Source organism: Lampetra planeri, chromosome 19, assembly GCF_965212315.1.
Source record: "Lampetra planeri chromosome 19, kcLamPlan1.2.h2, whole genome shotgun sequence".
Taxonomy (NCBI): Eukaryota; Metazoa; Chordata; class Hyperoartia; order Petromyzontiformes; family Petromyzontidae; genus Lampetra; species Lampetra planeri.
The window spans coordinates 11828572-11854425 of NC_136125.1; the positions used below are offsets into that span (position 1 = coordinate 11828572).

Genomic DNA, 25854 nt, shown 5'->3' on the forward strand with positions numbered 1-25854 from the left:
TGCTTAGGCTAATTAGAGTCAAATCCCTGTTGCCAAACATCAATTTTATGCCACCTACTTGGACCAACGGCATGCATGAAAAAGCCACACTGATGATTGACAGGTTTTTTTTTAAATCAAACACTAATGGAATAGCTGGCAAGAAAATGTATTTCAATCGCTTTACCAAATGATTTGCTTATTATAGCTTTGCATTATCGCTGTGCATTCTATAAAAAAACACTGCAAAACTACATTACTGCCGAAGACATTTAGGGAATGGAGGGTAGACTGACATAATTACCATAATAATACGCTTTAAAAAAATGTGTGTACCACATTAACAGGCATTACTGTTTTAGAAATTGGTCCCACCGCAGCACTCCTACAACTGCGGCAAGTCAGAGTAATTTTGACATTTTTCAGTATTCCAATTAAACATTTTTAATTGTTCATGATTTCTATCCGAATTAAAGGAGTTTAGACCACCCATCTGCTCTATAACCCTGAAGACCTTTTGTCGCAGCAGGGCTGGCTATGAGAGAGGCGCCAATGCCCTGGGTAAAGCCACAAATGGGAGGCAAGAATGGCCAGCCCCTCCCTCACAAGTGGGCCTCACTGCCCTACTTGCTGTACTAGGTTCAATCGGCCACTCATTGCCCTGCTGTATGTATGCAGAACTTCGTTCACACCGTACGTAGCCCACCGTGCTAATCGGAGGTGCTAATGCGTTCCTCACGGATACGAGGACACCAATCAGGCAGGATATGATATCATGCGATTTACAAAATAGTTTTTTGGCTTAGGCCACGCAATGATATAGGCAAAATTTTCTGTTGTTAAAACCATCCCACCGCCGGACACAGCCAAATAAATTAAATCATCACGTGCAGAAGCAGCTCAACGAGCCGACAGTGAGTGTTTCAGTTCACCTGACAGCTGGAAGGACAATCCACACAGCCAAATATACGAAACAGAAACACATATTGCGCAATCACTGAAGATGCATAGCACACGATATCTGCACTTCATCATTCACCATCGACATTAGGCCTCATTTCCTGTCCAAGACAGGATGTTCATGAAATCACGAACTATATTCCAAAAATAATTCATAATAGCTTTGTGCATGACAAACCATGGGGCTGCTCGTCATAGTCTGGTGTTGCCTAAGAGTAAAGATGCATACTGCTAAATGAGATCAAGGTTTAAGTTATGCAATCATTAATTACTCGGAGTTATAAGATTAGAGATAATTAATTCACACCTGAGACCTTTTTAAAATTCAGTAATTAATACACAAATGATGCATGCAAGTGAATTTTATACACGTGTCCAAAAGTTATTTAGCCAAGGAAATAGTTAAGCAAAGTGACAAAAAACCTTCCCAGGGGAAACTGTAACTAATATTTAATGTTTTATGTGGGAAATGATTAATCATTGCCATTCCACTTTGAAACGAAGGAACTTCGGTTAAAATTAAGCTTAGAACACCAGGGATAAAACCTAAACTATTTTAACAATCTTAATTTATCCTCCAGTTGAAAAATAAAATATGTACCCAATGCTTTCAGCTGTCTGTACATTTTTTATGTGTTATATAGAAGCAGAACTGCGTTTTGGGTCTCCACGTATAAATCAAAGGTGTTTTAGTCCATCGCATATTAGCTTGCCAGACAAATATTATCCAGCAGCTTTTATTTAAGCAAACAAACTCTGGATCTCTGGGTCCCATCGGCGGTCAGGCTCGTTAAATGCTATCGAGCTACCAGATGTTATTGGCAAGTGCACTATGGGGCTCTGTTATAGCTTAATTCACTAAACCAAAAAAAAGCACACGCGCACACACGCACACACACACACACCTGCCCCGATATTTTTTATTTTCTCCGAGAGTGGTTGAACGCAGCTCACCTTCGTTGCGCATCGCCGTCACGTAGTTGAACCACTCGTTGACCGTGGCGACGCCGTGCGGGGCATTCTCGTGGCGACGGCGCGTCACCTTGGTGATGGTTGCCATGGGACTCTCCAGCGCCCCGCCCGTCACCATCATGTTGTTGCCGAGCACAAAGTCCAAGTTCTGGGCCATGTACATGAACTTCTCGGCTGAGTCTGTGCAAGAAGGGACGCGGATGCACGATTGAGACAAATGAACAGCGGCAATACATTGGCGTTCGAGCCGGTGAAGAAATGCTCTCAGTAAAGTAAGGCAAACCCAGGACCACTTTCAAATTCACCGAGTTTCACCAGCAGAAACGTCGCCTGTTAAACGAATGCCGTTGGCTGGCTTGGTGTATTGGTAAGGGCCATCAGAAGGCTTGGAGCCCTGGGGAACCCAGTGATGTTTAGCAGAGCACAGCAAACCTATACAAAATATTAATAGATTATTTAATGAATACTGCTATCAGCCAAGAGGGCGCATTTCAATATTGCACAATTATACGAAGACATTTTGGTTTGGGTACCTCTCCCGCTGCCTACCGTGTAGAGAAATGATCGGCCTTGGCCTCATTTAAAGTTGATGCTGCAAACACTGCCTTGTGTGTTGCCCTTTCCTGAGTCCACAAGAAACTGAAGTAAATAAGTATGATTTTGAAAAATACTGGCTGTAGGCAGAGTTCTCCAAACAAAATGTGCTGAGAATGGGTAAAATAAAAACTTCTTCTGCCACTTCCTCTCAAAATTATTTATAAACAGTTCATAATGTTGGCTGAAATTTGATATAGTTCAAAAAGAAACATTTTAAAGCCATCGTAAACATTCAACATTTAATTTCATGAGGTGCACTTTCAACATGAACCGCTCCATTGTCTGTAATTCCTGGAACATTTTCTAATTTCCAATCATTTTTTTACGACAAAAAAAACTACAGGGACCTCCCAGCCCAAACATAAACGGTGTAACAACACAACCCCACAGCCTGACCTCTGCGTGATGCCACACCGCATATCACAATATAACTCTTCCTGCATCTTACTCGCGCTGCACCACTTGGGAATTCCCTCCCATCATCGTCATTCTTTCAAAGTTCTTATAACCTCGCTCCGTTCAAGAAACGTATCAACTCTTATCTATTGTACATTCAATGAATGCCATTTTGCTGCTTGGCTCAGCAATGATATATATAGGAGTGCAAAGTATAGGAAAGGTAAAACAAATCACTTTAAAAAGTATAAAAATAAAACTGAACAATTTGTATCTTACCAGGTAAGGCCCACTGGGCTATTAGCTACATTTTCAGAAGCGACCTGGCCCCAAATGATAGCCCAACGAAGTGGCCGATCATTTACAAACGCACCCTCCTGGTGAATCTCCTGCGCTTCGGTGCAGAAGAAGATGTTCGGGCCCTCGAGATGGAAGAGGGCCCAGGATTTGGCGCGGAAGTTGACCCCGTGGAAGCAGGCGAGCGTCATGTGGTCACCGTGCAGGCCCACGCTGCCCCCGAGCAGCACGGCGCTGTCGGGCAGCGGGCGCGGGAAGATGGACAGCTGGCAGCCGCACACCGTGCGGAGCACGCTCGGCCAGTGGCGGTGCAGCACCGTGTCGAGGAGGCCTGCGGGGGAGCGGCGAGACGAGGGAGGGGGCGGCACGTTGAGAGGCGCGACCGGGAGCGCCGGCAGGACGGAGGGAGAGGGCCGAGGAGCCGAGGGTGGGTGAGGAGGGTAACGACGACAACCGAAAAGGAAGAAATTCTGGGGAAAAGGGCAGGAAAGAGGGTAAAGAGGCTACGGAGGGAAGAAGAGGGAGTTAAGGTGGCAGATGGAGAGGGAGTTAGTGGAACAGAAAAAGAATGTTCCAAAGCGAGAGAGAATGGAAAGAGAGATAATTGAAAGTGGTGATGCATGATATGTTAATGAAGTAATGCAGAGTAAAGATCTTTCACTTTGTTCCACGTCAAATATTTATGGAAAAAAAAATTGCATCAAAAGGAATTGCATCTTTACTTGGCAGAGCTTTGTTTATCCTCTAGTTTCACAGGAAACACTCATAATGAGTACATACATATATTTGTTTGGAGCCAAGCCACGCGAATCATGACGAGGATGCCAAATATGCAATTGATGATGATGACGATGCCAACTGGCGATGACGACGGTAATGGTGGTGACAGTGAGGATTCGTGATAATGACGACGGCAGAGGCGGCGATCGTTTTCGGGCAGTGACTGACTCTCTTCGTCCGTGGCTTTCTCTTGTGCAGCAGGAGCGACTTTGTGCGGGCCGTAGAGCACGGGACCCCACGTGGAGAGGGCGCGCTTGCTGGTGTCGAACTGCTGCGTGAAGAACTCCTGCAGCTTCACGCCGATGCGAACGAGGTCCGGCGTGGTGGAGCGTGAAATCATCACCTGGAAGACGCTCCACGACAGGTCTCCGTGCACAAAGACCTTCCTGCGGCGCGCGAGCACAGGGCACAGTCAGGACACGTCGCAATCGCCAGGTCGGCACCACCGTCGCTGTACTTTGGTAATTGTCGTCTTCTTCGTCACAAAGGGAGACATCCTCAAGCAAATGTGATATTCCGTAGTTCTCTGCCTGAAGGCAGATGTCTTGGCCCAAAGCCTTCTTGATCCAGTACAAAATAATCAACATTATGATCTGAATGTGTTGTCATCGGTCATCAGACGTCAGTATCACCAAATCAGTCCCAACCAGTGGAGGTGGTTCAGACACCTTGTAAGGATGCCCCCCGATAGACTCCCCCTGGAACTCTACCAGGTACGTCCAACTGGGCGAAGACCCCGGGGCCTACTTAGGACACGCTGGCGGGACTATGTCGCTCGGCTGGCCTGGGAATGCCTGGGAACTCCCCAGGAAGAGCTGGAGGCTGTCACCAGAGAACAGGAGGTGTGGACCGCCACTACTCAACACGCTGCCGCCGCGACCCTCACCAGGACAAGTGGATCGAGAAACGAACAAACGAACTTCAAACTGTGTTGAGACTCAATACAATCGCCATTGTCATCAGTATTAATTCACGCAATAAAATATGCCTCATTATACTGGTTATATTCAATATCAGTGCAACTGTGTCCGGAGAGACCAATTATGGGCAAAATTAATCATAAAGAAGCGACTGTATTGGGTCGGTACAATAATTACACCACAGACCTCTGAACAAATATAAATGTCACCGTTAACAGGGGCACAAAATGTATGATGAACCTCGAGGCAACTCGCTCGGTGCATCTGACATCTACACGCAACTCAAACGCGTTATGTGCTGCGAGCGGTCAACGGAGGGGCGGCAGCCTCTGTAACGATGCTCCGCAGAGGTGGGGGGAGCGGGGGGGGGCAGCCGCTCACGTCTTATCGGTGAACGTCGAGTCGCTGAGGCCGACCGTGTGGTTGGGGTTCGCCTTCCACTCGTCGTGCAGCTCCAGGTCGGCGTTGTTGAAGATGCCCATCAGGATGCTGGAGCCCATGTAGTCGACCCGCGCCTCCGTGGAGCCCAGCGACGTCTGCACGCGGTGCCGTGGCTCCTTGGTGGGGTGCTCCGAGATGAAGGCTGCGCACAGGCGACGACGCACAGTGCGGGGAGATTCGCACGCAGAGCCGTGTGAACCCTGACTCGTTCGCAGCCGTGGGCGTCAGGAGAAGCTGGCGACCCGCATTTGTTGTGGCTCTGGATCGTGTCGCTGCTACGTAAAATGATTTCCCAGTGCAATTTAACTAGTTGAACACTGCCTTTGATCCCATGTGCTTGTCAGAATATATCACACACGTTGTTGATTGTTGCTTTACTTTGCTCTAAGGCCACCGCTCAAAACTCACCGATGGGCATGGTAATATAATTGAGAGCCCTTTGCCAAATCCATTGCTGTGCTGCTGTTTGATCAAACTTCCCCATGCTGGTGAGTGCGGGTTGGTGAAAGGAGACCCCCCCGGGGACCCGTTCAGGCATTACACGCCATTGATGTTGGCTAGGGCCAGAAATGTAACGGAGGTCAGTGGGTTCGTGGTGCAGTGTATTAACCTTTGCAAATCCACTGAGGGGGTAATGCGATTTCTTTGTTAACCCAGAACAAAATTCACAGACGTTTGAAGTGTTTGGCAAATTCCTTCCTTGAGAATGTTTTCTATGCGAGCAAAAATAACTATAGCCAGAGAAATCCCACACATATGAAGGGAAAACTCTGAAGTCTTTGTAGACAGCCAGTTGACAACCTACTTGATGTACCACACCCTAGAGCCTACACAGCCACATCGTTTCACTACAGATGAGCATCTCACGCACCTTACTCCATCTCTGTGTGTTCCACCAACTCTGCCCCCAAGTTGCTGTCTTAAAGGTGTGCACCCTACCCACCGTTGCCGACTTACGAACGACACTGACCCGTTGTCAGCTGATTAACTAGCAATGCTTAGACCCGCCGCCGGTAGACCGATCGGTGTTGATGTGGCGGCACCCACCGACCATCTCCAGCGTGTTGACCCTGACTGTGCCTCCGACGACGCCGCCCTTGGAGTCGAGCTGCGAGCTGCCGAGCCCCAGGGTCATTTTGATGTCCCTGTCCATGTTGCTGCCCACGGACACGCGGCCCTGCGTCTTCACGCCCTTCGTGTTCCACCTGCGCGAGACGCGGGTCGGCCGCAAGGCGGCCCCAGAAACACCCCCAAACCTTCTCAGCCAACGCCGACTGCCAGGGGGTGTTCGTGTCGAGCGCTGTAAAAACTTGCGATTCTGTTAACGAGCGCCCGGCTGCTGATGCACTAACGACTGCGGCTAGCTGTAAACATCTCAAAATTAAAGGCCGTTCCAGTAAACATTATGGGCGTAATCTATATATACGCGCTGGTACGAATCGTGAATTACTTTTTATTTGTTCACCTGGGAAAGCCTCACTGATTATTTCTTGATCGAAATAAGGGGCCCACCCTGGAAAAACTCCACACGTGCAAATAAAAAAAAAAACTCCAAACAGATAGGTTTTCAACCACCTTGGTGTATTGTCTCCTACAGGCCCCCAGATGATTGTCGCTAAAAGTGGGTGTCTCAGATACGACCTCCGTGCGATTCACAAATGACTCCTGCGACTTAGCTGGATCATCCACCATCACGGCCTCCCGTAAACGAGGAGCAGAATCTAGATTGAAAACTCATTTCTTTAGAACTGCTTTTTGCGTTGAGTTTGTTGTCCTTTCCCCGCTCCTCCTATTTGCATGGTTGGCTATGTACGGTGCAAAAGACGTTCAACATACATAAACTATGGTGAACTGTGTTACGTAAACCAGAGGGTTAACCCATCACCAGTGCCACTTCCTCTGAGCATTGTATCACATAACTGTTCTCACACTTGTGCTGCAGTCCCCAAAAGATCTTTCGTAAAACAGTGAAGAGGCATCACCCTCTGCGTGTTAAGCTCCGAATGCTACAGAAGCAACGAGGTCACGGGGCATTGGGTCACGAGCGGGCGAGGGCAGTGGCAGGGGCCTCACGTGGTGTTTCCCATGACGTTGCTCATGTTCATCTGCACGTTGAGCTGAGCGAGGTTGACGGCGAACAGCACCAGTGTCTCCCAGGGGGCGCTCTGTTGCGCCGCCGCTGCCGCCGCCGCTACCGCCTTGCTCTTGCTCCCGTCGGGGCTCTTGGCAGTGGCTGGAGTGGACGTTTTGGCGTGGGAGCCTGAATCTGCTTTCAAAGGCAACAGGGAGACAAGTATTTTATGTTTTTCATTTGACTGCTTTCATTTCATTCATTCATTTACAGCTCTCTGTAAATCCAAAAGGTGTTGCGATAAATCAAGGTCAGCCTCTGTGGAGGAGGGTCGTAAAAGATGCTTGCCGAGCAGTTGGGAGGCAACTGCACTCCAGCAAAAGAGGATGGTGGAGGAGCGATGCTCAAAATAAAGCAATGCAGTGCATCTGCTAATCATTAAAATTATTTAACCCATAACATCTGGGCCTGTCCCATGACCTCCCACCAGCGAGCCTTTGACACCTCAAGTAAAGTCACCGTCACCTCGTGGCGATGGCGGTTGTTCATGTTTTTGTTGCTTGGTGTGTGCATGCGTGCCTGTGCGAGTCATCGACGGACCGGCGCGGCTGGCCGAGGACTCGGACGCGCTGCGCAGACGCGTGTGCGTGGGCGACTTGACTCCGAGCGGCGACCCCGAGGGCGGCACGCTGTACACGCTGGGCGACGGCGGCACGTACGGGAACCCCGAGGGCGAGCCCTGGCCCGACTGCGTGTCCCACGTGCGCAGGTAGGCCTTTCGCGCAGACTCCGGGGAGAGGTGGGAGGGCACGCCGTCGGCAGACTCCGGGGTACCCGCCACCGACGCTGCGAGCACGGGAACCCGCCGTACGTTGTTTATCGGCGCGTTCCGATGCAGTGAAACTTTTACCCAGCGTACGTGGTCAGCCGATGACATGCCCAACAAAACGAATCTATGAAGGAAATGGAGAACTTGTGATCGATCGTGGGAGCGCTTACTTGGCATGTTAGCGATGGTCTGGTCACCCAGGAAGAGTCTGCGGGCGATGCTACGACGGTACCACGCCTTGGGGAAGTCCAGAATCTCGCTCAGACGCCGCATGTCGTACTTGAATGACGCGGAGCCGATATCGCATACGGCTGAAGACATACGCACGGAGAATCAGAAAACTGCAAAGCAGCCATGTGCAACGGTTTGGGACACTTTTCCCACTCCACTTCAGATTATCAATGAGTTGCTTAAGTTGTTGGAGCCTTTGGCGTTAACATTGACTCATTAGAAATCATAAACATGGTGTGATAAGACACTGGGCAACATGCGGCGACCCACCAGTTTTTGAATACACTACTGGCTGTGAAGGTATTACTTTTCTTCATTTTCTTAAAGTGATTTTTACTTCTATTATTATTTTTATTATCACACATGGTCATATCTTGACGGGAAACCACACGCGCTGGCTTTCTGTTGAGCGTGTTAAAATCGCTTCCCACCTGCAGTGTGTTCATCGTGCCATTATGCGCCACCATTACCTTACCTCAAAGCAGATTATTGTCTGTTTTGCTGTTAGGCAATATGAACATTTTAGGTCACAACTATTTTTTACGCCGCATGCTTATTATATGAATTTCCACATTTTACAACTCGTAGCCATGAGCATCCGTTTGACATAAATCATACATCTGTGAAATGAACACATTATATATATATGATCCAAATTAAAACACGAGTACCTCTTTGTTGTAAAAACTAATAAATATAAACAAATGAGGAAGAATCTGAGAGTTACCCGAGATGTTGATCAGCGTGGTCTCCATCTTGTTCCCAGTCTTCCCCGAGGCAGAAGGGGTCTCGTAGGTGAGCACGGCTCCTGTCTTGCGCATGCGCGATAGACTGACCTTCACAAACTCCAGGTTGATGCTCAGCGAATCCTTGCGACCCGTGGCAGAGGAGGGCTCCTCTGCCGTAAGCCCTGCCATGGAGGACGAAAACCAGCCGCTCCATCAATCAGCGAACACTCACACGGACCATTGCCAAACACGATCAGCAAGGGCAAACACCTGCTACGAAATGCAGAACACCCACGGGCGACTAATCAGTCAACATAAGCATGGCACCTCTGTGGAAATCACGAGGTCCAATCGACACACACATTTGTTCCAGACCTTGATGTGAAGCCAGTGAAATTGGTGATGAGCGCAAATTACCCGCCACGGTTTACACATTACTCATTTAATTACCGATACCAATTATTTAAATGCGAGTTAAGATTTAATATGCTTTTCAAGCAAAACCTGGGCTATTTATTCACTTGGAGGCAATGTTCCCACATATGTTTTTTTATATAGAACTCTAACATATATTTTAGACCATGGCTGATGATGATGCCATTTTTTTGGATTTTCACTACAACACCAGCTGACTTTTCGCTACTTTTGCCATAGATAAATATCATAGGATTCTCTCATCTCCACTTCAATGCGGTAGACACAATCGGTCATTACTCTAGATACAATTCGGCCCGCCACATGAGCTCTAGCAGGCAATCCGGCTGCAAGTGTGCGCCTTGGGCCCTGCGCAAAAACGGTGCCAAGTTTTGACGCGGCACCTGGCACGTTGCTCGTGGCCATCGCCGCGACGCCGGACTTCTGCTTGCCGCCGTACGGGTGGAAGACGTAAAAGGAGAAGTCGGACATGATGGCCGTGAAGCTGAGTCCGCTGCAGTTGCCGGGCAAGGCGCTCATGCTGCTGGCGCCGCCGTCAGACTGGTTGCTGAGGTGCCGCGTGCGCGACGTGTGCGACCCCGGCACGCCGGAGCCGGTGCCTGCAACGGACGGGAACGAAGATAATCGACAAATCTCGACCAATCCCACGTCGTCGGGTATCGTTGGATCAGGTTCGTCGACACGTTGATGCCTGTTTGTGTAAATTCACAAAGACTATGAACACATTGGTCTGAAAAGGCATTAGTGCAGAGTCTCCTGTGTGTTAAAGAGATTAGGGTGCACAAACACAATTAACAAAACACTCAACACAATTGTGTTCTCTCACTTATGCTAAGTTACATTAATTTGAGATATTAATTAGAAGACACTGCGTTATTGTTTACATGAGCCTCCCTTGACAATGAGACTACTCGTCTCAGTGGACTCTAATGTGGTGATAAATAATGGTCATCTATCTATAACCACCACCAATTAGCTTCTAAATGCTTGGTCTGAAGATGCATTCAACATCGTTGCAATTAGAAAAACATGCTTTGTATCTTAATAGCTATGTATCTCGACAATATTATAGGCATTAGCCATTCTTCAATGAAGATCGTCACAGTTAATATCTCTGAAAAAACAGCCATTACCTGCAATGACCACTGTTGGCAAAAAACGGAATTGTCTTAAAGTCACGAGGGCAATCACACGCTCTTTATAACAATGCAATAACTATGGGATCAGGAGATAGTGGATACAATTCAGAGTCTCGTGTGTGATGTAGATACAGATTTTAATTTGGCAGGTAACAACCGGCCCTTCAGTGATTTGATGAATAATCATCATTCGTGGTCACGCTTCAATTCAAGAATCCATTATTTTCTATCTCATTTGCATTGCTTCTCATTTGTTCCACCTTGTGTGTACAGTTTTGTTCACAAATTTACAAACTCGAAACATAATATAATTGGCATGCATACAACTGACTTGTTAAGCGCAAAATGTAATGCACGCATCACCAGTGTACGAAATCGATGGCAAACGATGAGCTGATGCACTGTAGTACACCAAAGATTAAAATGCTCCATGCCCCCAACTCACTCCTGTGTTTGCGTATATGCCAGCACTCGTCATGCTCTAGAAACACATACACACGCACGCAAGCACAACCTACGCACCACCTTGCAGCCCCGCTGCCTTGCTTGCGGCCGTGCGTAGCACCATCTGGGCCAGGGAAGAGCCGGTGCTCTCAGCAGATGACCCCAGGCCACTGGCACCACCACTAACACCACCACCGCCACCGCCGCCGCCGCCGCCGCCACTGCCGCACGAAGCGCCAGAGGCCTCTGGATCGACCCGATTGGAGGAGAAGACGAGGTCGAGGGAGGGCAGCTTGAGGAGGCACTCCACCCGTGACACGGGCAGGCAGCTGAAGCGGATCTGTGATGGCTGTGCGTGTGGAAAAAACAAGCCACGAGGAGGTGATGTCATTGGGGCATGACGTGGGGCAATGGCATTGAATGTAGAAAAAACTCGATCAAAGCCATCGATCACCTTCCATTTAGCCAGGTGGAAAGTACAAGAGGTGGCTTGGTGGCTCAGGTGTAAGTTTAAACTCTTAAAACTATACTTTTTTTTTACCAGGTAATGCACACTGAGATGTATAGCTCTTTTTCAGAAGAGCCCTAGCCACAAATGATAGCTCAACAAAGTGGCTTACTGATGGAGAAATATATAGCAAAAGCCAAATACTTTAAAAGCACATTTCTAAACAATGCTGAGCCGACACCACTGAGATACTGATTTGGAATTTGGGTTCTCAGACATAACGTCTCGATAGACTTCCTGCAGTCACTGACGACTGCACAATTTATTTTTTTATTTTGCTTAATTTGGCTCAAATCCAGCTCTGAGCATTAAAAGAGTTGTTTTCATAAACATGTCTCTGTTGCAGGATTTAAAAAGTGGACGTTTTATCGACGAGCGTGGATAAAACCAAAATCACTCGTAGTGATTTCAGATCTCATTCTGCAGGCCATTCTTTTTAACTTGACGCACTTCTCCGTGATAATTACAAACGGGACATTTGTCTCACGACAAGACACAGAGTAGCCCAATTGGAATTTGCAAAAATAAAAAATAAAAAGCATTCTCTCGACTCGAGTGACCTCAGTAAGACAGACTTCTCAAGTGGTTCATTCGAACATTCAAAACACCATCAACAACTTCGTACACTGCAATAAAAACAGAATTACCTTAATTGGGATGCGTATGCGGAGAATTATTTTGTTTTCATAATGATAAAATAATGATTGTTGTAGATTTCAAATTCACATCAAATTTAACTTTGAAAATGTGATGAATTTAAGCTTGTGGATGAATCCCCTTTCGCTTTAGAAAAGTCAACGTCAATTCTTGGGGTCAACCACTTAAATACATAATATGAAACAAGAATAATGCATTTTTTTTTTATTTACATGTCATTATTAATTCACTTAACCCACCCATGCTGACATCTGTGGAAAAAAAGAGCTTCGGATTCCTCCCGCAGTCTAAATAAAGATTTTGATTCCGTTTGATGAAGGCCTTCCCACACCGCGTGAGTGACGCACGCGCGCGCTGGTCGAGAACTCACTTGCATGCGGACGTACACAACGACGTCAACAGGGAAAGAGGAGTACGAGGAGGTGGAGGATGACACCAGTGAGGTGGTCGACTCTTCCAGGGGCTCCACCGTCACATCAAAGTGTCCCACCTCCTCCTCCTGAGGCTGCAGCAAAGCTGACCGGGACAAGCGTGGGTGGGACTTAATCAAAATAAGAAGTCGGTACATAATAGTCACTTAACCATTCAAGATCGGTACAACATTTTAGCGCATCGTTTCATTGAGTAAAACTCATTCTTACGCTCGTGATAAGACACACTGAACTGTGGTCACGAGAATCGGTTATGTGTTTTCTTAAACGCTGTCTGCATCTTATGATAAGGAGAGGAATTTTCATCTGGATCTCTATTGCAAAATAAAAACATCACATCAAAGGAATCGGACTGATTTTTTGGATGAAGAGATTCCAGATTTCACTCATGAAGATATAAACAATGTCATTTCTAGCATGAAAAAGGGAAAGCTTATGGACCAGATGGAATAATGGTGGACATCAGCAAACAAGTTGCTGGTACAAAAGTCGCAGACATATTTACTAACGTTAACACAAAATAAAATAATTCTCACGACGTTTCGGCCACAACGCAAGCAGCCGTCCTCAGGTGAAACCAGGTCTGTCGAGGCCACAGCGTCTGAATGGAGACGCTGTCGCCTCGACAGACCTGGTTTCACCTGAGGACGGCTGCTTGCGTTGTGGCCGAAACGTCGTGAGAATTATTTTATTATGTTTTATTTTTATTATTTTATTACTTCCCTTCTACGTGACTTTACCGAAAGAACCAAGAAGATGAATCCCTGCAGTCACGAAAGCTTCAAATCGAAAGTTAACACAAAAATTAATACTTTAATCACGAAATGATGCCTCAATCATTACGCAATTCAGAAAGGGTGAAAAACCTGACTTTAAGGAGTTCCAGACTCATTAGCCTCCAATCGCTTGTACATGCATATAAATTATTCACAAAGATGACTGCGAAGAGAATAATGGATCACGTAACAACAACAAATAATAATCTACATTCATACAGAGCCGTCATTCCAAACATTCTGAGGCGCTCAAATCAAGAATATTAATCAAATTCTGGACTAATGAATACTATTATGGCCTTTGAAGCCCATGGGTTAGGGTTAGGGAACAGATAGTAATCCAATCTCTGCATTGCAATTTCATGAACAAAGGAGCAAAATGCACATTTAGTCAAGAGTCACACAATATTCACCAGAAGGCCATTAAACAAAGGGATACGTGCCGATGGATAAACCAATAAAATTGACCATCCAAAATAAACCGCCTCCCACGCCGGTGTTGTGACAGAGAGGGCATGGTACAGCGTGCACAGCGTGCACAGCGTGCGAGCAGTGGCAGCTACCAGAAGGCTGGTGGTCGATGGGTGTGATGGGAATGAGCTCCAGCGCCTTCTCCAAGAAGTCCAGCAGGCACGGGCTGATGACCATCTCCTCGGGCAGCGACTGCAGGGACACCCACGCGAACAGCTTGGCCGTCTTTATGCCACCGCCCACCTTGGCCTTGCCTGCGTGGGGGACACGCATGCAACACCGCCGGACGTTGGTCCGCCGCTGGTTATTAGCAGGCGACGCACGCTCACAGAACCGTTGGAGGCCCAGCTTATGATGAATGAAGCGTTGCCGTTCGGAACGATCAATTTTGCTGTTGCAGTTCAAACTTTGGGAAGTTTAGCCACCTGTGCTCGTTCAAAGACAATGACATAGTTACAATGGCTGCAAGGTGTCTAGTAAAATGATGTATGGTTAAGTAGGTTACTTGAATATTATCCCCTCGTGTGAGGGTTTTCTCCAGATACCTAAGATATGCACGCCTGAGCAGAAAAAGGGTATTTGGAACTTGTGAAGCAAAACTTTCCTGAACGAGTCTTGAGACCCAGCGCGGCTTTTGAAAAAACAATGAACATTACACCATTATTTATATTTCCAGTCAACGTGAACAGATTCCAATTCTCCATACGTAGCTTTGTAAAAAGCAAATGTAATAATGTACGCATCATTTTGGAGCACAGCGCTGCAGGACCCCGCGGTATTCGTAGATGACGTTTGTCTGTGACGCCAATTATACCCAGCAGCACTTGCTTCACAGACCATGCTCTGCTGATGAGCCTAATAAAGTTGTAAACCAATTAAAGCTTCGCCTGCTTAAATGCTGTTCAAATGATGGTTGAGGAGCTCCATTCGCTGATGGATCTTTACATAATTTTTCTGTAAAAATTATGGTCAAAGAGTTCAAAGTCTATGTCAGGTAGGTGACTCAAGTGTATGTAATGCCGACTGTGACATGGGTATCTCAGGACTGACCTGCCGTGGGTGGCGGTGGTGCCTGGGGCAGGCCTTTGCCCACTTGGTAATTGAAGTCCTTCATGGCTGACAGCTTGGACTCCTTGGACTGCGAGCGGCTGAGTGAAGAGCCGCGAGAAATGTTGGGAGATTCCAGCTTCACCGTCTTGGAGTTGTAGTGAACCTGTGTGGATTGATGGAGAAAGAAATTTTCTTTGTGGGTTTATAATGACCCCCCCCTCCCCTTCACAATTCAGTGAATTGTCATGATTTGTCGTCACAATTAAACTGAATTATTTCGAGGTTTTGGTCTTGTTTATGGCATTGTTTTGTATTCTATTTTTTTTTTCTCATTTGTTACATGATCTTCAAGGTAAGTTATTTATGAATGGCAAATAATCAATGCTCACAAGCACAATGTGATACATGTTTCATGAGTGTAATAATATATTTTAATCAATTAATTTCTATACGTCTAAACTGTGTTTACCATTCTTTAAAATACGGACGCATCTTCGAATGTTAATTTAGGTTATCGATAATTTACACAATACGTTTTTATATAAAAAAATGTTAAACATGATGATTCACAAAAATGCAATATTCTCATGGAGCTAAATTACAGCAGAAAAACAACTGACATCTCGCAACATCTTTTAGATACATCAAAGGGCGTTTACCAGGGGTACCTAACCAACGTATGCTATCATAAGGAGCAAAGTAGACGTTTGTGTTAGATGTAATAATTTGATGAGATGCAGCATAATCCCACATCAAGGATATACAATGCACAAAACATTATCGGGCAGATCAAATATGCGATAAACAAAACTACATTAACAAGTCGCGTAGAAAAATTATTATTCTGGACAAACGAGCATCACACAAACAAAGACGTGAAGGCAGCCCCAGCAATGCAAGCGTATGGCTGGACGAATAGACGAAGAGATGGATAAGCAGGTGGATACCTTGACTTCTACTCCAGGGATGTAGAAGACGGTGGTCTCCAGGTCCATGCCCTTGGTCTGCAAGGTGGATGGCACCTTCTTGTAGCCGCCGAGGATCCCACTGCCGAGCCCGGAGGCGCACCGCTTGCCTGTGGGTGACTCCTGTCCCGCTCGACCGCCCTTCTCCCTGCACCGGGGGGGGGGGAGACGATCGGTACCGCGCACACGCACGCACGTTGGTGCGGAACGCTCCCAAGGCTTGCTCAGCAGTGCCCATTGAGCGCCAAACTACGCAGTGTGGGTTATTCAACATGAAGCGATGGCGCATGGGGACAAAGATGACATTGAGGGTTACAATTTACGACAGAGCTGATGAGGAGTTATAATATGCCCGTTTTAGGGTGCAATGATAATTAAGATTGTTAGAACAGTGATATTGATGTGGATGAATAACCAAATTGTAATGTTATAGACAACAAACATCAATATTCACCATCATGAAGATGATTTTGCAATGCCGATAATTGCGATCATGATTGCGACGATGATTATGATTCACAACAAGAACGATGCACGGAAGAAATCATTGATTCATTCATAAAAGTTGATGATTACAGCCCAGTACCTATGCCCCTCCAGCCTACGAAGAGGCAGCGACTCCACTTTGTCTCATTGACTCATGGCCCCAAATCGTGACACTTCATCGAATGCAAAGAGATGGCGGCGTGACTCCCAATCGTAACACCACGGCTAAAGATATAAAATAAATACAGAAAATTTTGAACAAAAGCACGACCACGACGGGGAGGAACAGCAATACGACGAGGACGGCGGCCGCTCTCACCGTTTTAACGACGACTCGTCTGCGTCGGCCGGCTGCGACGCGATGCTGGGGTGCAGCACGCACTTGCCGCTGTCGATCTCCACGCGCACGTCCAGCTTGAAGTCGATGTTGCGCTCCGCGGCGGCCGCGGCAGCCGCGGCGCTCACCGCCGGGAGCACGCGCTCGCTGCTGCTGCCCAGGAGGCGAGGGCTCCGCAGGCCTCGCCGACGCCGCTGATCCGACCGCCGCCTGCTACGCCGCCGCGCAGGGTGGCAGTCAGGCACGCTCGGGCCCCGCACGCCGATCACGGCATCGCGACGCGCGGCCCGTCATGGCTACGCCGCTACGCCGGGATTTGACCGTGCGCTCACTCCGGCTTTGTCATAAATCTATCGTTAATTGGGCATGACTGCCAGATGTTTACAGCATCTATGGATAGTGGGATACTATATCAAAAGCCATGCACCATTTGATGTTGTTCACAATGCCACTTATCTATTAATTTCAACGGTATTATTTTAACTGCTATACGTGATATATATTTGCCATAGTGAATGTCGATGTGTATTCATGCATCACACCCTAAAAAGCACTAAAACCACTATAAATAAATAAAACCTAAACAGTGAAAAGGCCAAAATTGGCAATGAAGGAGAAGGAACAAACTCCTATTGAAGCAGACAACACTTGCCGCATTAAACACAAACGTCACCCCAACGCCTAACAATCTAGGCAATAAGAGGTCAGTCCTCGTCCTATCCAAATACGAACCCTGACTCCCCTTTCACGTCACGTGTTAATTCCGGGGTTCGGCAGCGCCCACCACCTCTCGATCAGCAGGGAGAAATCACGGCGTTCGTCCGTACCGCGCCTTGTGCTGCCTCTGCTCCTCAACTTCCTCGTCCTCCTTCTCCGTGTCGTCCGTGTAAGTGGAGTCGCTCTCCTCGGCGGGCCCGTCCGGCACGTCCTCGTCGTCGGCGGCGTCGTCGGCGTCGACGGCGGCGGCGGCGGGGAAAGTGCGGCCGGGGCCGGGCGGCAGCGGCGGCGGTAGCTGGCGGGGGGGCATGGCGGGCGGTCGCGACGGCGGCGGCAGGGAATCGGCGGTGGCGCCGCGGGACGGCAGGTACGGACTCGGCGTGGGGCTGGCAAACACGGAGCTCGGGCCGTCGCTCATCGGACTGAGGCGCAGCACGTCATCGCCGACCACAGACAGCAAGTCCGCCTCCGTCTCCTCCGGAAACTGCGCGTCCGGTCACACGCACACACAACAAACGAATCAACAGCGCGTCTTGAGTAGTACCGCACGCGCGCGTGTGGCTCCCGGCACCACCCCGTGGTTCGCACTGCGAGGCAATGCGTCCTACTGGCTGTATGTGACCCAGTCGGCGGAGGGCAGTGCTGGAAAAGCAATTTGTGGACTCGACTAAGCTCTCGCCTTCACCGACCTGCAATGACCAGAATGGTGAAGTATGGTCAATTGTTCCCCACAGCTCGCACGGCGAGGAAAGACCCTCATCTGGTAGTGGATTACCAAAAGGACTATATATTCTTGTAGTAAATAAAATCAGATAGAGTATCATATTCAGTGGGGGAACAGTGGCACAATAGTTAGGCCACTGTGCTGTGAAGCCAGCTATCTGAGTTCGATTCCTGGCCATATCTAACATTGGAATCATATCTGAACTAGCCCTGATCACATCCCCCCCTTCACCAATCCATACTGACCAGCATGGGTGATGTATGGTCAAAGAACCCCCAAGATCGACATGGTGTTGAATAGCCGTTATCCAGCAGTGGTTTGACAAACTACATTCTGAAATGTTTTTATGTTTCCAGATGACTTGTTAGACAGGTCAGCGTGCAGCAAATACATCTCAGAGTAAGCATAATTGGAAAATTGATTTAAAAAATCATAGAACAGAAATAATTGCAATGGAAAAGGCACCAAGTTCCAAATCCCTGTGGATGTTGAGTGTGTGATGTATTATTGAACGTCATGCTGTAGCTTGCTGGCGATTCACACCGTGTGCCAAAGAGCAGCACGGCCATGGATAATTAGCAATTGTACTCATTAACTCGCCAAAACAAAGAGAGTTGCAAACGTCACCGCTTGCAATGGACATCACCGCTAACTTGCCTTACAAGGCCAGCACACAAGCCATGTAGTTCAAATACATCCACACCTTTTAGTTCCACAAAGCACAATTACAGAATGCACAGATCACCAGCAATAACCGAGGCAAACCACGCCACCAACGCATTAAGATTTCTACCTTCAGACCAACAGCAACGTAGCAGCACAGATGGAAAGGTACGCTCAGAACAAAATGACACCTTAAAAGCATTGGACACGCAAACATGATTTTTGTAAGATGCATTCACGGCTCGTGATCCATGCACAGGCCATGGAATGAATTAAAAGTTAGGCAAAGCTGTGTTTTTTTTGTAACCCTACACACCATCAGGGCACTCTGTCTCGGGATAGAGATTCAGACGAGGCGCTCATGACGCAATCAGCGAGAGGGCCTTTCCTGGGGGCATGAGGACGTGACCGGCAGCCACTGGGGCCAAATCCACATCCTCTATTCCAGGAGTTCAAGCAAATCAATTCCTGTATCCAGTGGTTGCCCGTACAACCGTCAACTGTAGGTACAATAGCGATCCTGTTCAAGTATGGGTCACCACACCTGTAGATTCTTAACACAGCTGAGTTGCCGCGTCACAGATTGCTTTACACAGCAAAAATGCAGGGATCGTAGAGAATCACTAAATAACCGTACAAAATGTGGGTTTTCTGCAGAACTGCGCAGAGATTACTTTCAAATTCAAGGAAAGACAAGAATAGAAAAGCATCACAAGCATATAAATTGGAAATTATTGGGATGATGTAATTTGATGATTATTTCATGTTGGCGATTTTTTTTTTACTCTGAAATGACTGTACTTGTGACCGATGCTATTTTTTGCAAAGAGTCTAAATGGTATGCGGCGTTTGGGCTATGTTGATATCCGGCTGAAAGAAAAAGACACCCAAAAACACGTCAGCGCAAGCACATGTTCTATGATAGTCAGAAAAGAATACATTTCACGTTAGATTTCACGGATCGCTTGTGAACGAAACGGGTTGGACTGGTCGCTCACAGAATGAACTGCGCAAGCGGAAGACAGGTTAGTAAGTGGCTTGACACAAAGATTTGTTTTGTCCGTCGCCGATGCTACCTTGAAGTACAGGTTGTCTCGAGCTGAATATCTTTCCTCGGGCACATAACCCAGCACAGACTTCACACGCACATGGGGCGGGAGGGGACGAAGGGACCACTCTTGTTAGCGGTGCAACTCAGCACAAGCAACAGAGGGCAAATGAAGAAAAACAAGTCCGTAAAAATCATGCAAACGCATAGATTATGCATCATTACCATGGGCTAAATCAAACACGGGCAGAATTATCACTTGTGATACAATGACAGGCAACGTGCAATGCATCATGGAACACAAGTCCAAATAAAATATGCATTGTAACCAGGTTTAACGAGCACAGTAGCGCCAGCCAAGGCTGACAAAAGCAGATGTAGCCAGGACAAATAATTGAATAAACATCATCGTTCCAAGAAACGCACACTCAATCCGTTACAGGCAATAGATTTAATGAAACCAATGTCGGTGTGTGTGTCTGTCCTCTTTAACACTAAATCCCTCCGATTAGGAGGCTTAGCACTGGGCGTCTCACCGGCTTGTGGATGTCAAAAGTCACTCTGGGCATGGGAGTTGTGGCCTCGTAAATTCGGATCTCCGGCAAATCATCTCCATCGATGTGACTGCCCCAGGGAACAAAAAACAAAAAGTATAAACACAAAAAATATAAATAAAATGAACAATAAAATAACAGAAGGCAGCTAACAAAATTTCATCCTCGTGTTAGTGCCGCTTCATGGAACACGTGACATTTTTCTCATAGAGATTCAGTGGTTGGATAACCTCTATTCACGAGCAGGTTAACGCGCACTGAGACCAGATAGGCAAACACGTGGGATTAAAAAAGGTAGAGTAAAATAGCTAATTCCAATTCAACAAAAAACAGTAAACAGCTATTTAAAAATTCATTAAACCATTCAGAATACATATTTTATAAGTAATATATTCTAATTAATTCATGTGAAATATAGAAAAATGTAATATAAATTATGAATACAAAACATTTTCTTTCAGAACTGCTAGGCATGAAAGGATTCACCCTCCTCCCGAGCAATTCTATTCATCGTCACAAAGTGGAGTTTGCGATTCAAGTCAACAGTCAAGTTTTTTTGCTCTCTTTTTTCCATCTAGCTTTTACCGGTGACTTTTTTAAATGACGCTTGTAGTAATGTTTGCTACATTCGTCTAAATTGAGAAATACACATTTAATGCATTCGTACAAACAATTTAGAATGAGTATCGGGAACAAAGACAAACAAGAAAACATTTAGAGGCCAACCAACCATGTGAGCAATTCAGAGTTTCGAAAAGGTTTCTCTACCTTCGGGCCGAGATTAGCAGAGTGCATATGCAGCCATGTACATATGTAGCCATGGATGCGGTACAGCTCGCTGGAGGAGGAGAGTTAGGGGAGAGCAAGGCTGGAAGAAAGCCGTAAGGGCCAGGGTAGGGAAACCGTACCGTGAGCGGCCGACGCGACTCAGGCTGGGCCGTCCGCTCGCCGCAATGCTCTTGGAGCGGCTCGGCTTGTAGCTCAGGCCCCAGCGATCCTTGAGCGACACGGCCTGCGGCACACGAGCAGCGTGCATTCACTGTTACTCATATTTTTGCCACGCTTCCCGAGTTATATTCCGGTCACGCTATTGGCAGTGGTGCAATTCTTCGCGTTCGAGAACATCTTGAGGCAACTGAAATTTGGCCAACTAGGGCGCAGAACCAAATTCAACACAATGACTTTTTTGTCCAATTATTGGTGAGCTGTCTGACACCATCAACTCAATAGAAACGTATTATAGAGGATCCGGTTTAATCATAGACAAGTTAGTGGATTTGAACCCAGAATTTCAGCGGTGCTAGCTAGTTCGGCGCTCTGACCTCTTAGCCCCCTGTCCACCTTGGCGCAAGCAGCGCCTAAAACCAACAGCAGCACCACACGAGGGCAGGTGGCTCAGGGAGGAGCACATGGCTGTATTGGACCAATGAGCATGCAGGTCTTGAGATACGGGGTTTGAATGTGTGTTTCGGAAAATCGAATCACATAATGCCTAGCAAACCCGGTATCCCCAGGCAGTCTCCAATCCAATTACTACCCAAGCTCACCTCTGATAGGGGTTATAAGATCTCATGAGATCAGGCACATTCAGGACTGATTTGGTTGTATGCATGAACACGAAGGCAGCGTGCTGGATAGTGTGATGGAGGCAGCGGTCACGTGCCCCGATGCTGGAGCGCTTGAGCTTCTTGCGCACGTCCCTCCTGATGTCTTTGACAGCGAACGTCTCAAGGGCCTGGTAGCGCTGGATCTCCTGGTTGATGGTGCTCTCACTCGCACCGAGTTTCCTGACGAAAAATAAAAACGAAAATCAGGTCGTGCGTGCTGGGGAAGTTTCGCTAATTTAAAAGGTTTTCTATTTTTTATCCTGAGACTTTTTTGGAATTCTGGGCAACGTTAACTGGGGCAGGTCACCATGTTCTTCTTGTGAGCAAGCTGTGAGAGGTTTAATTGGAGCTGCCGTGCATTGTGAAAATGTAATTACTTAACGCGAGGTATGAGGTTAATTATTTTTTTTGAACGCAGCGGCTGGGCCCGTACTTGAGGTCATCGATGACTTTGGCCTGCTCGTTGAGCTCCCTCTCGATGAGACGTTTCGACGTCCTCCTGAGCGACAGCTCGGTGCTGGGGCCTCCCACAGACGGCTGCCGCCTGAAATCCGACACGTCCTGCACAGCGCACGGGTGGCACCCCACTCAGAACCCTCTGATCGAATAAAACGAGGCAGGCGACACAGACATCTCGCAATATTCAGGCTTCAATACCTCGACTGCGATGTTCACCAAATTACAGCCTGCGGCTCTTGTAACCGACGTACGGCTAAGTTCTGATATGCGCAAGGTGGTCGAAACGCACCCAGTGCAGCGCGAAGCTGGTTGTATTCATTCACATAAAACAATTGAAACGCAGAGCAATTCAAGCAAGGAAAATGGAATGTTGAATTTATTTTGTATGTAGCGTACGTATGTTGAACGTCTTTCACGCCGTACGCAGCCAACCGTGCTAATCGGTGGTGCGGGGGAAGTACAACAAACTAAACACAAAAAGCAGTTCGAACGAAATTGGTTTTCAATCTAGATTTACAAGTGCATAGCTCCAGCGGCTTTATAATATCGGAAGGAAGAGAATTTCAGATGGCCGCAGAAGCGCATGTGAAAGCATGCGATGCCTTTGTTCGAAGGTTAGCCAAAAGCCACTGCTGTGAGGATGACTGGAGTTCGCGTGATGGTTTATTCTTTTTGATGAGATCAGCAAGGTATTGTGATTCATTTGTGGCAAGCACTTTGTGGGCAATGAGCGCGACCTTAATATGTATTCATTCGGCAACCAGAAGACAATGCGGCCCAGCGAGCACTGGACGAACATCGTCAAATCTTGCAGTACCCGTCACGACACGTGCCAAAGAATTTTCTTATCAGACGTCCCGTGGAGTAGTGAGTTGCAATAATCGAGCCTTCCCGATACTCCGCTATACGCCATTGAGTTGGCTACGTCACGACTCAATCGTGGTCGAATGTGTCGCAGACCCCCGATGTGAAACATTGCAAGGGCCATGTGCTCACCGTATGCAGGAAGGGAGTGGCGACGCCGTCGGGCTCGTCCTCGTCGGAGATGCCGTGCTCCAGCACGGACGTGAGATCCGCAATGTCGTCCAGGTCCTCCTCGCCCGTCAGCGTGGTCAGCGTGCTGCCCAGCGTGTTCAGCCACTTGCCGATGCTCGGGTCCATGTGTACGTCGATGCCGCACATCTTCCACAGCACGTTCAGCATCCACGTGCCCGCACTGCCGCTGTCTGCCAGACGCGCGTGCTTTTTTTACAACGATCTTAAGAGTCGGAATATTTTCACTCGCCATGGATGGATGGCACCCGCGTTTCCAATCGAGGGCACAACCTACGCCGCAACAAATTCCGGGAGGATTATACTTACTAACGAGCACATGGGTGGCAACCATTCACGCGGGAAAAGACGCGCGGGTTGATGACGGCGCTTAAATTAAAGACGTAACCGAAAGGACAAACAGCTGTTAGGTTGTAGATGTCTCCCTAGGCTACTTCTTGCATTTACGATCATAGGTCAGGCAAGCACTAGATTGCCACGTCACTGAGTTCAATCGGCAGTTTAATTTCACCGTCTACAGGGCAGGCCTCGACAATGCGGGTGGTTGGTTGTTGGGCAGCTCAGCGCTCGCATGAAGGGGTGGCGGCGGGCGTACCCGAATGGTGCAACAAGGTGCCAAGCAGTCGGGGCTGTTACGGCATGCGGGACACGAGTTAGAATCTTTAAGGATTGTCGTACAGCTCCATGTCATATTGAAGCGTAAGGGAGTGAGGTCACAGTTACGTCATGATAGCGATAATAAACAAGCATCTGACGAGCATTTGACTAACTTTAAAAGTATTTTTTATCGCATTCAAAATGCTGCCAAAGTTTAGACAGCCTGGTTCATTCGCCTAACCTGTTTGTTTTTGACTCCATCTTCCTGCAAATGAGGGGTGTCTTAGATAAAGTGAAAAAAAAAATGTCTTATTCATATAGTATATCTTTAACAGTTTGTATTGTATAATCTCCCCACAGATGGCCAAGCCATGAACTTAATCATTCACTCAATTCACCTACAAAATTCAACGGTCAACAAAACCCTACACTCTAAACAGCTTTTGTGGGCTATCGAGTTTTTCCAGAACATTCCTAAAATAATCGCAGGTCACAGGGAGGGAGGCACACTTTGGTTTGAGCCCCTCACTCAACCATGATGGACTCAACGAAACAACCCATCATGCTTCCGGGGTCCATAAACGGAAATCAGCGGTGGCTGTCCTAAGAGGACACCGACTCTACCACAGCAATAAACATTTCCGCCACTGGATCACGCTTGTTAGCATACATGAGCAACGCCCCAATGCTCACTTGAGGAGTGAGACCACTATGACTTTTGCCTTCATTGGAGTTATACCAAATATTAATATATTTATATATCTAAAGTGTCCTTTCCCACGAACTCACCTGCTGCAGACTGCCCCGTAGTGCGTGAACAGACTTCGTAGGTCCCATCCGGAACCACGCCTGTGACAAAAAAAAAAAAACCAGTGATGCCAAACCAAAGGCACGTCCATCCAAATGACAGGAAGAGTGTACGTATGACGGGTGCTCATGGATTGAAGGGAAGAACGGTAACACATCTGGAAGAACAAAAAACCCACCAAGGAATTAAGCGGACTTCACCTCAATTAGGCAAAAGTGTAACAGCGAATTACGCTGTGGTGACGCTGAGGACTGAAACGTGAGCATGGGAGCCCTAGAATGTGCACTGGCCTCAAGAAGTAATCACTACGGAGCTCAATTAATTTGCTCAACAGATGTGTAGAGGAGTAAAATGGGGACGTGACGTCATGTGTGCCGTCCAGTGTGATGACGTCACGGAACGTAATATGGCACCCACAAGTTAACCTTTGGTCTCACTTTAAAAAGCCACACACTATCTGAATGGGCTCTCACCTGCCTAGAAAGGAAGCTCATGGACACATTTCTTGTGTATTTATGTTCTGGGGAGGGTAGCTTTGTGCAGCAGACATCGCACTGCGAGATGCACCCGGTGCAGCAATGGACTGACAGAGGACTGTACATTTTTTGCAGGCATTTATGTACATATGCAAACAAAATGTAAGCTACGTGTTGTTCGGTCTCCAGGAAGGTGTACTTTTGAAAATGTTAACATGGTAAGTGTGCACAAACAATAACCATTGCCA

At 47.4% G+C, this 25854-nt stretch overlaps 1 protein-coding gene across 1 annotated transcript in view; it reads right to left on the bottom strand.

Moving 5' to 3' along the window:
• Positions 1-25854, bottom strand: part of BLTP1 (bridge-like lipid transfer protein family member 1) — a 128374-nt gene that overhangs the window by 20774 nt on the left and 81746 nt on the right. The window contains exons 61-83 of the mRNA XM_078603032.1: positions 25112-25171; positions 23669-23898; positions 22647-22774; positions 22270-22393; positions 21515-21618; positions 20589-20676; positions 17728-18101; positions 16883-17110; positions 16060-16225; positions 15113-15275; positions 14155-14316; positions 12755-12900; positions 11298-11568; positions 10020-10235; positions 9201-9383; positions 8413-8553; positions 7993-8259; positions 7416-7608; positions 6390-6547; positions 5283-5484; positions 4150-4367; positions 3278-3532; positions 1894-2091 (exon numbers count right to left, since the gene is read on the bottom strand). Of these exons, the coding sequence (XP_078459158.1) occupies positions 1894-2091; positions 3278-3532; positions 4150-4367; positions 5283-5484; positions 6390-6547; positions 7416-7608; positions 7993-8259; positions 8413-8553; positions 9201-9383; positions 10020-10235; positions 11298-11568; positions 12755-12900; positions 14155-14316; positions 15113-15275; positions 16060-16225; positions 16883-17110; positions 17728-18101; positions 20589-20676; positions 21515-21618; positions 22270-22393; positions 22647-22774; positions 23669-23898; positions 25112-25171 (4275 nt within the window). The remainder of the gene's footprint in view (positions 1-1893; positions 2092-3277; positions 3533-4149; positions 4368-5282; positions 5485-6389; positions 6548-7415; positions 7609-7992; positions 8260-8412; positions 8554-9200; positions 9384-10019; positions 10236-11297; positions 11569-12754; positions 12901-14154; positions 14317-15112; positions 15276-16059; positions 16226-16882; positions 17111-17727; positions 18102-20588; positions 20677-21514; positions 21619-22269; positions 22394-22646; positions 22775-23668; positions 23899-25111; positions 25172-25854) is intronic.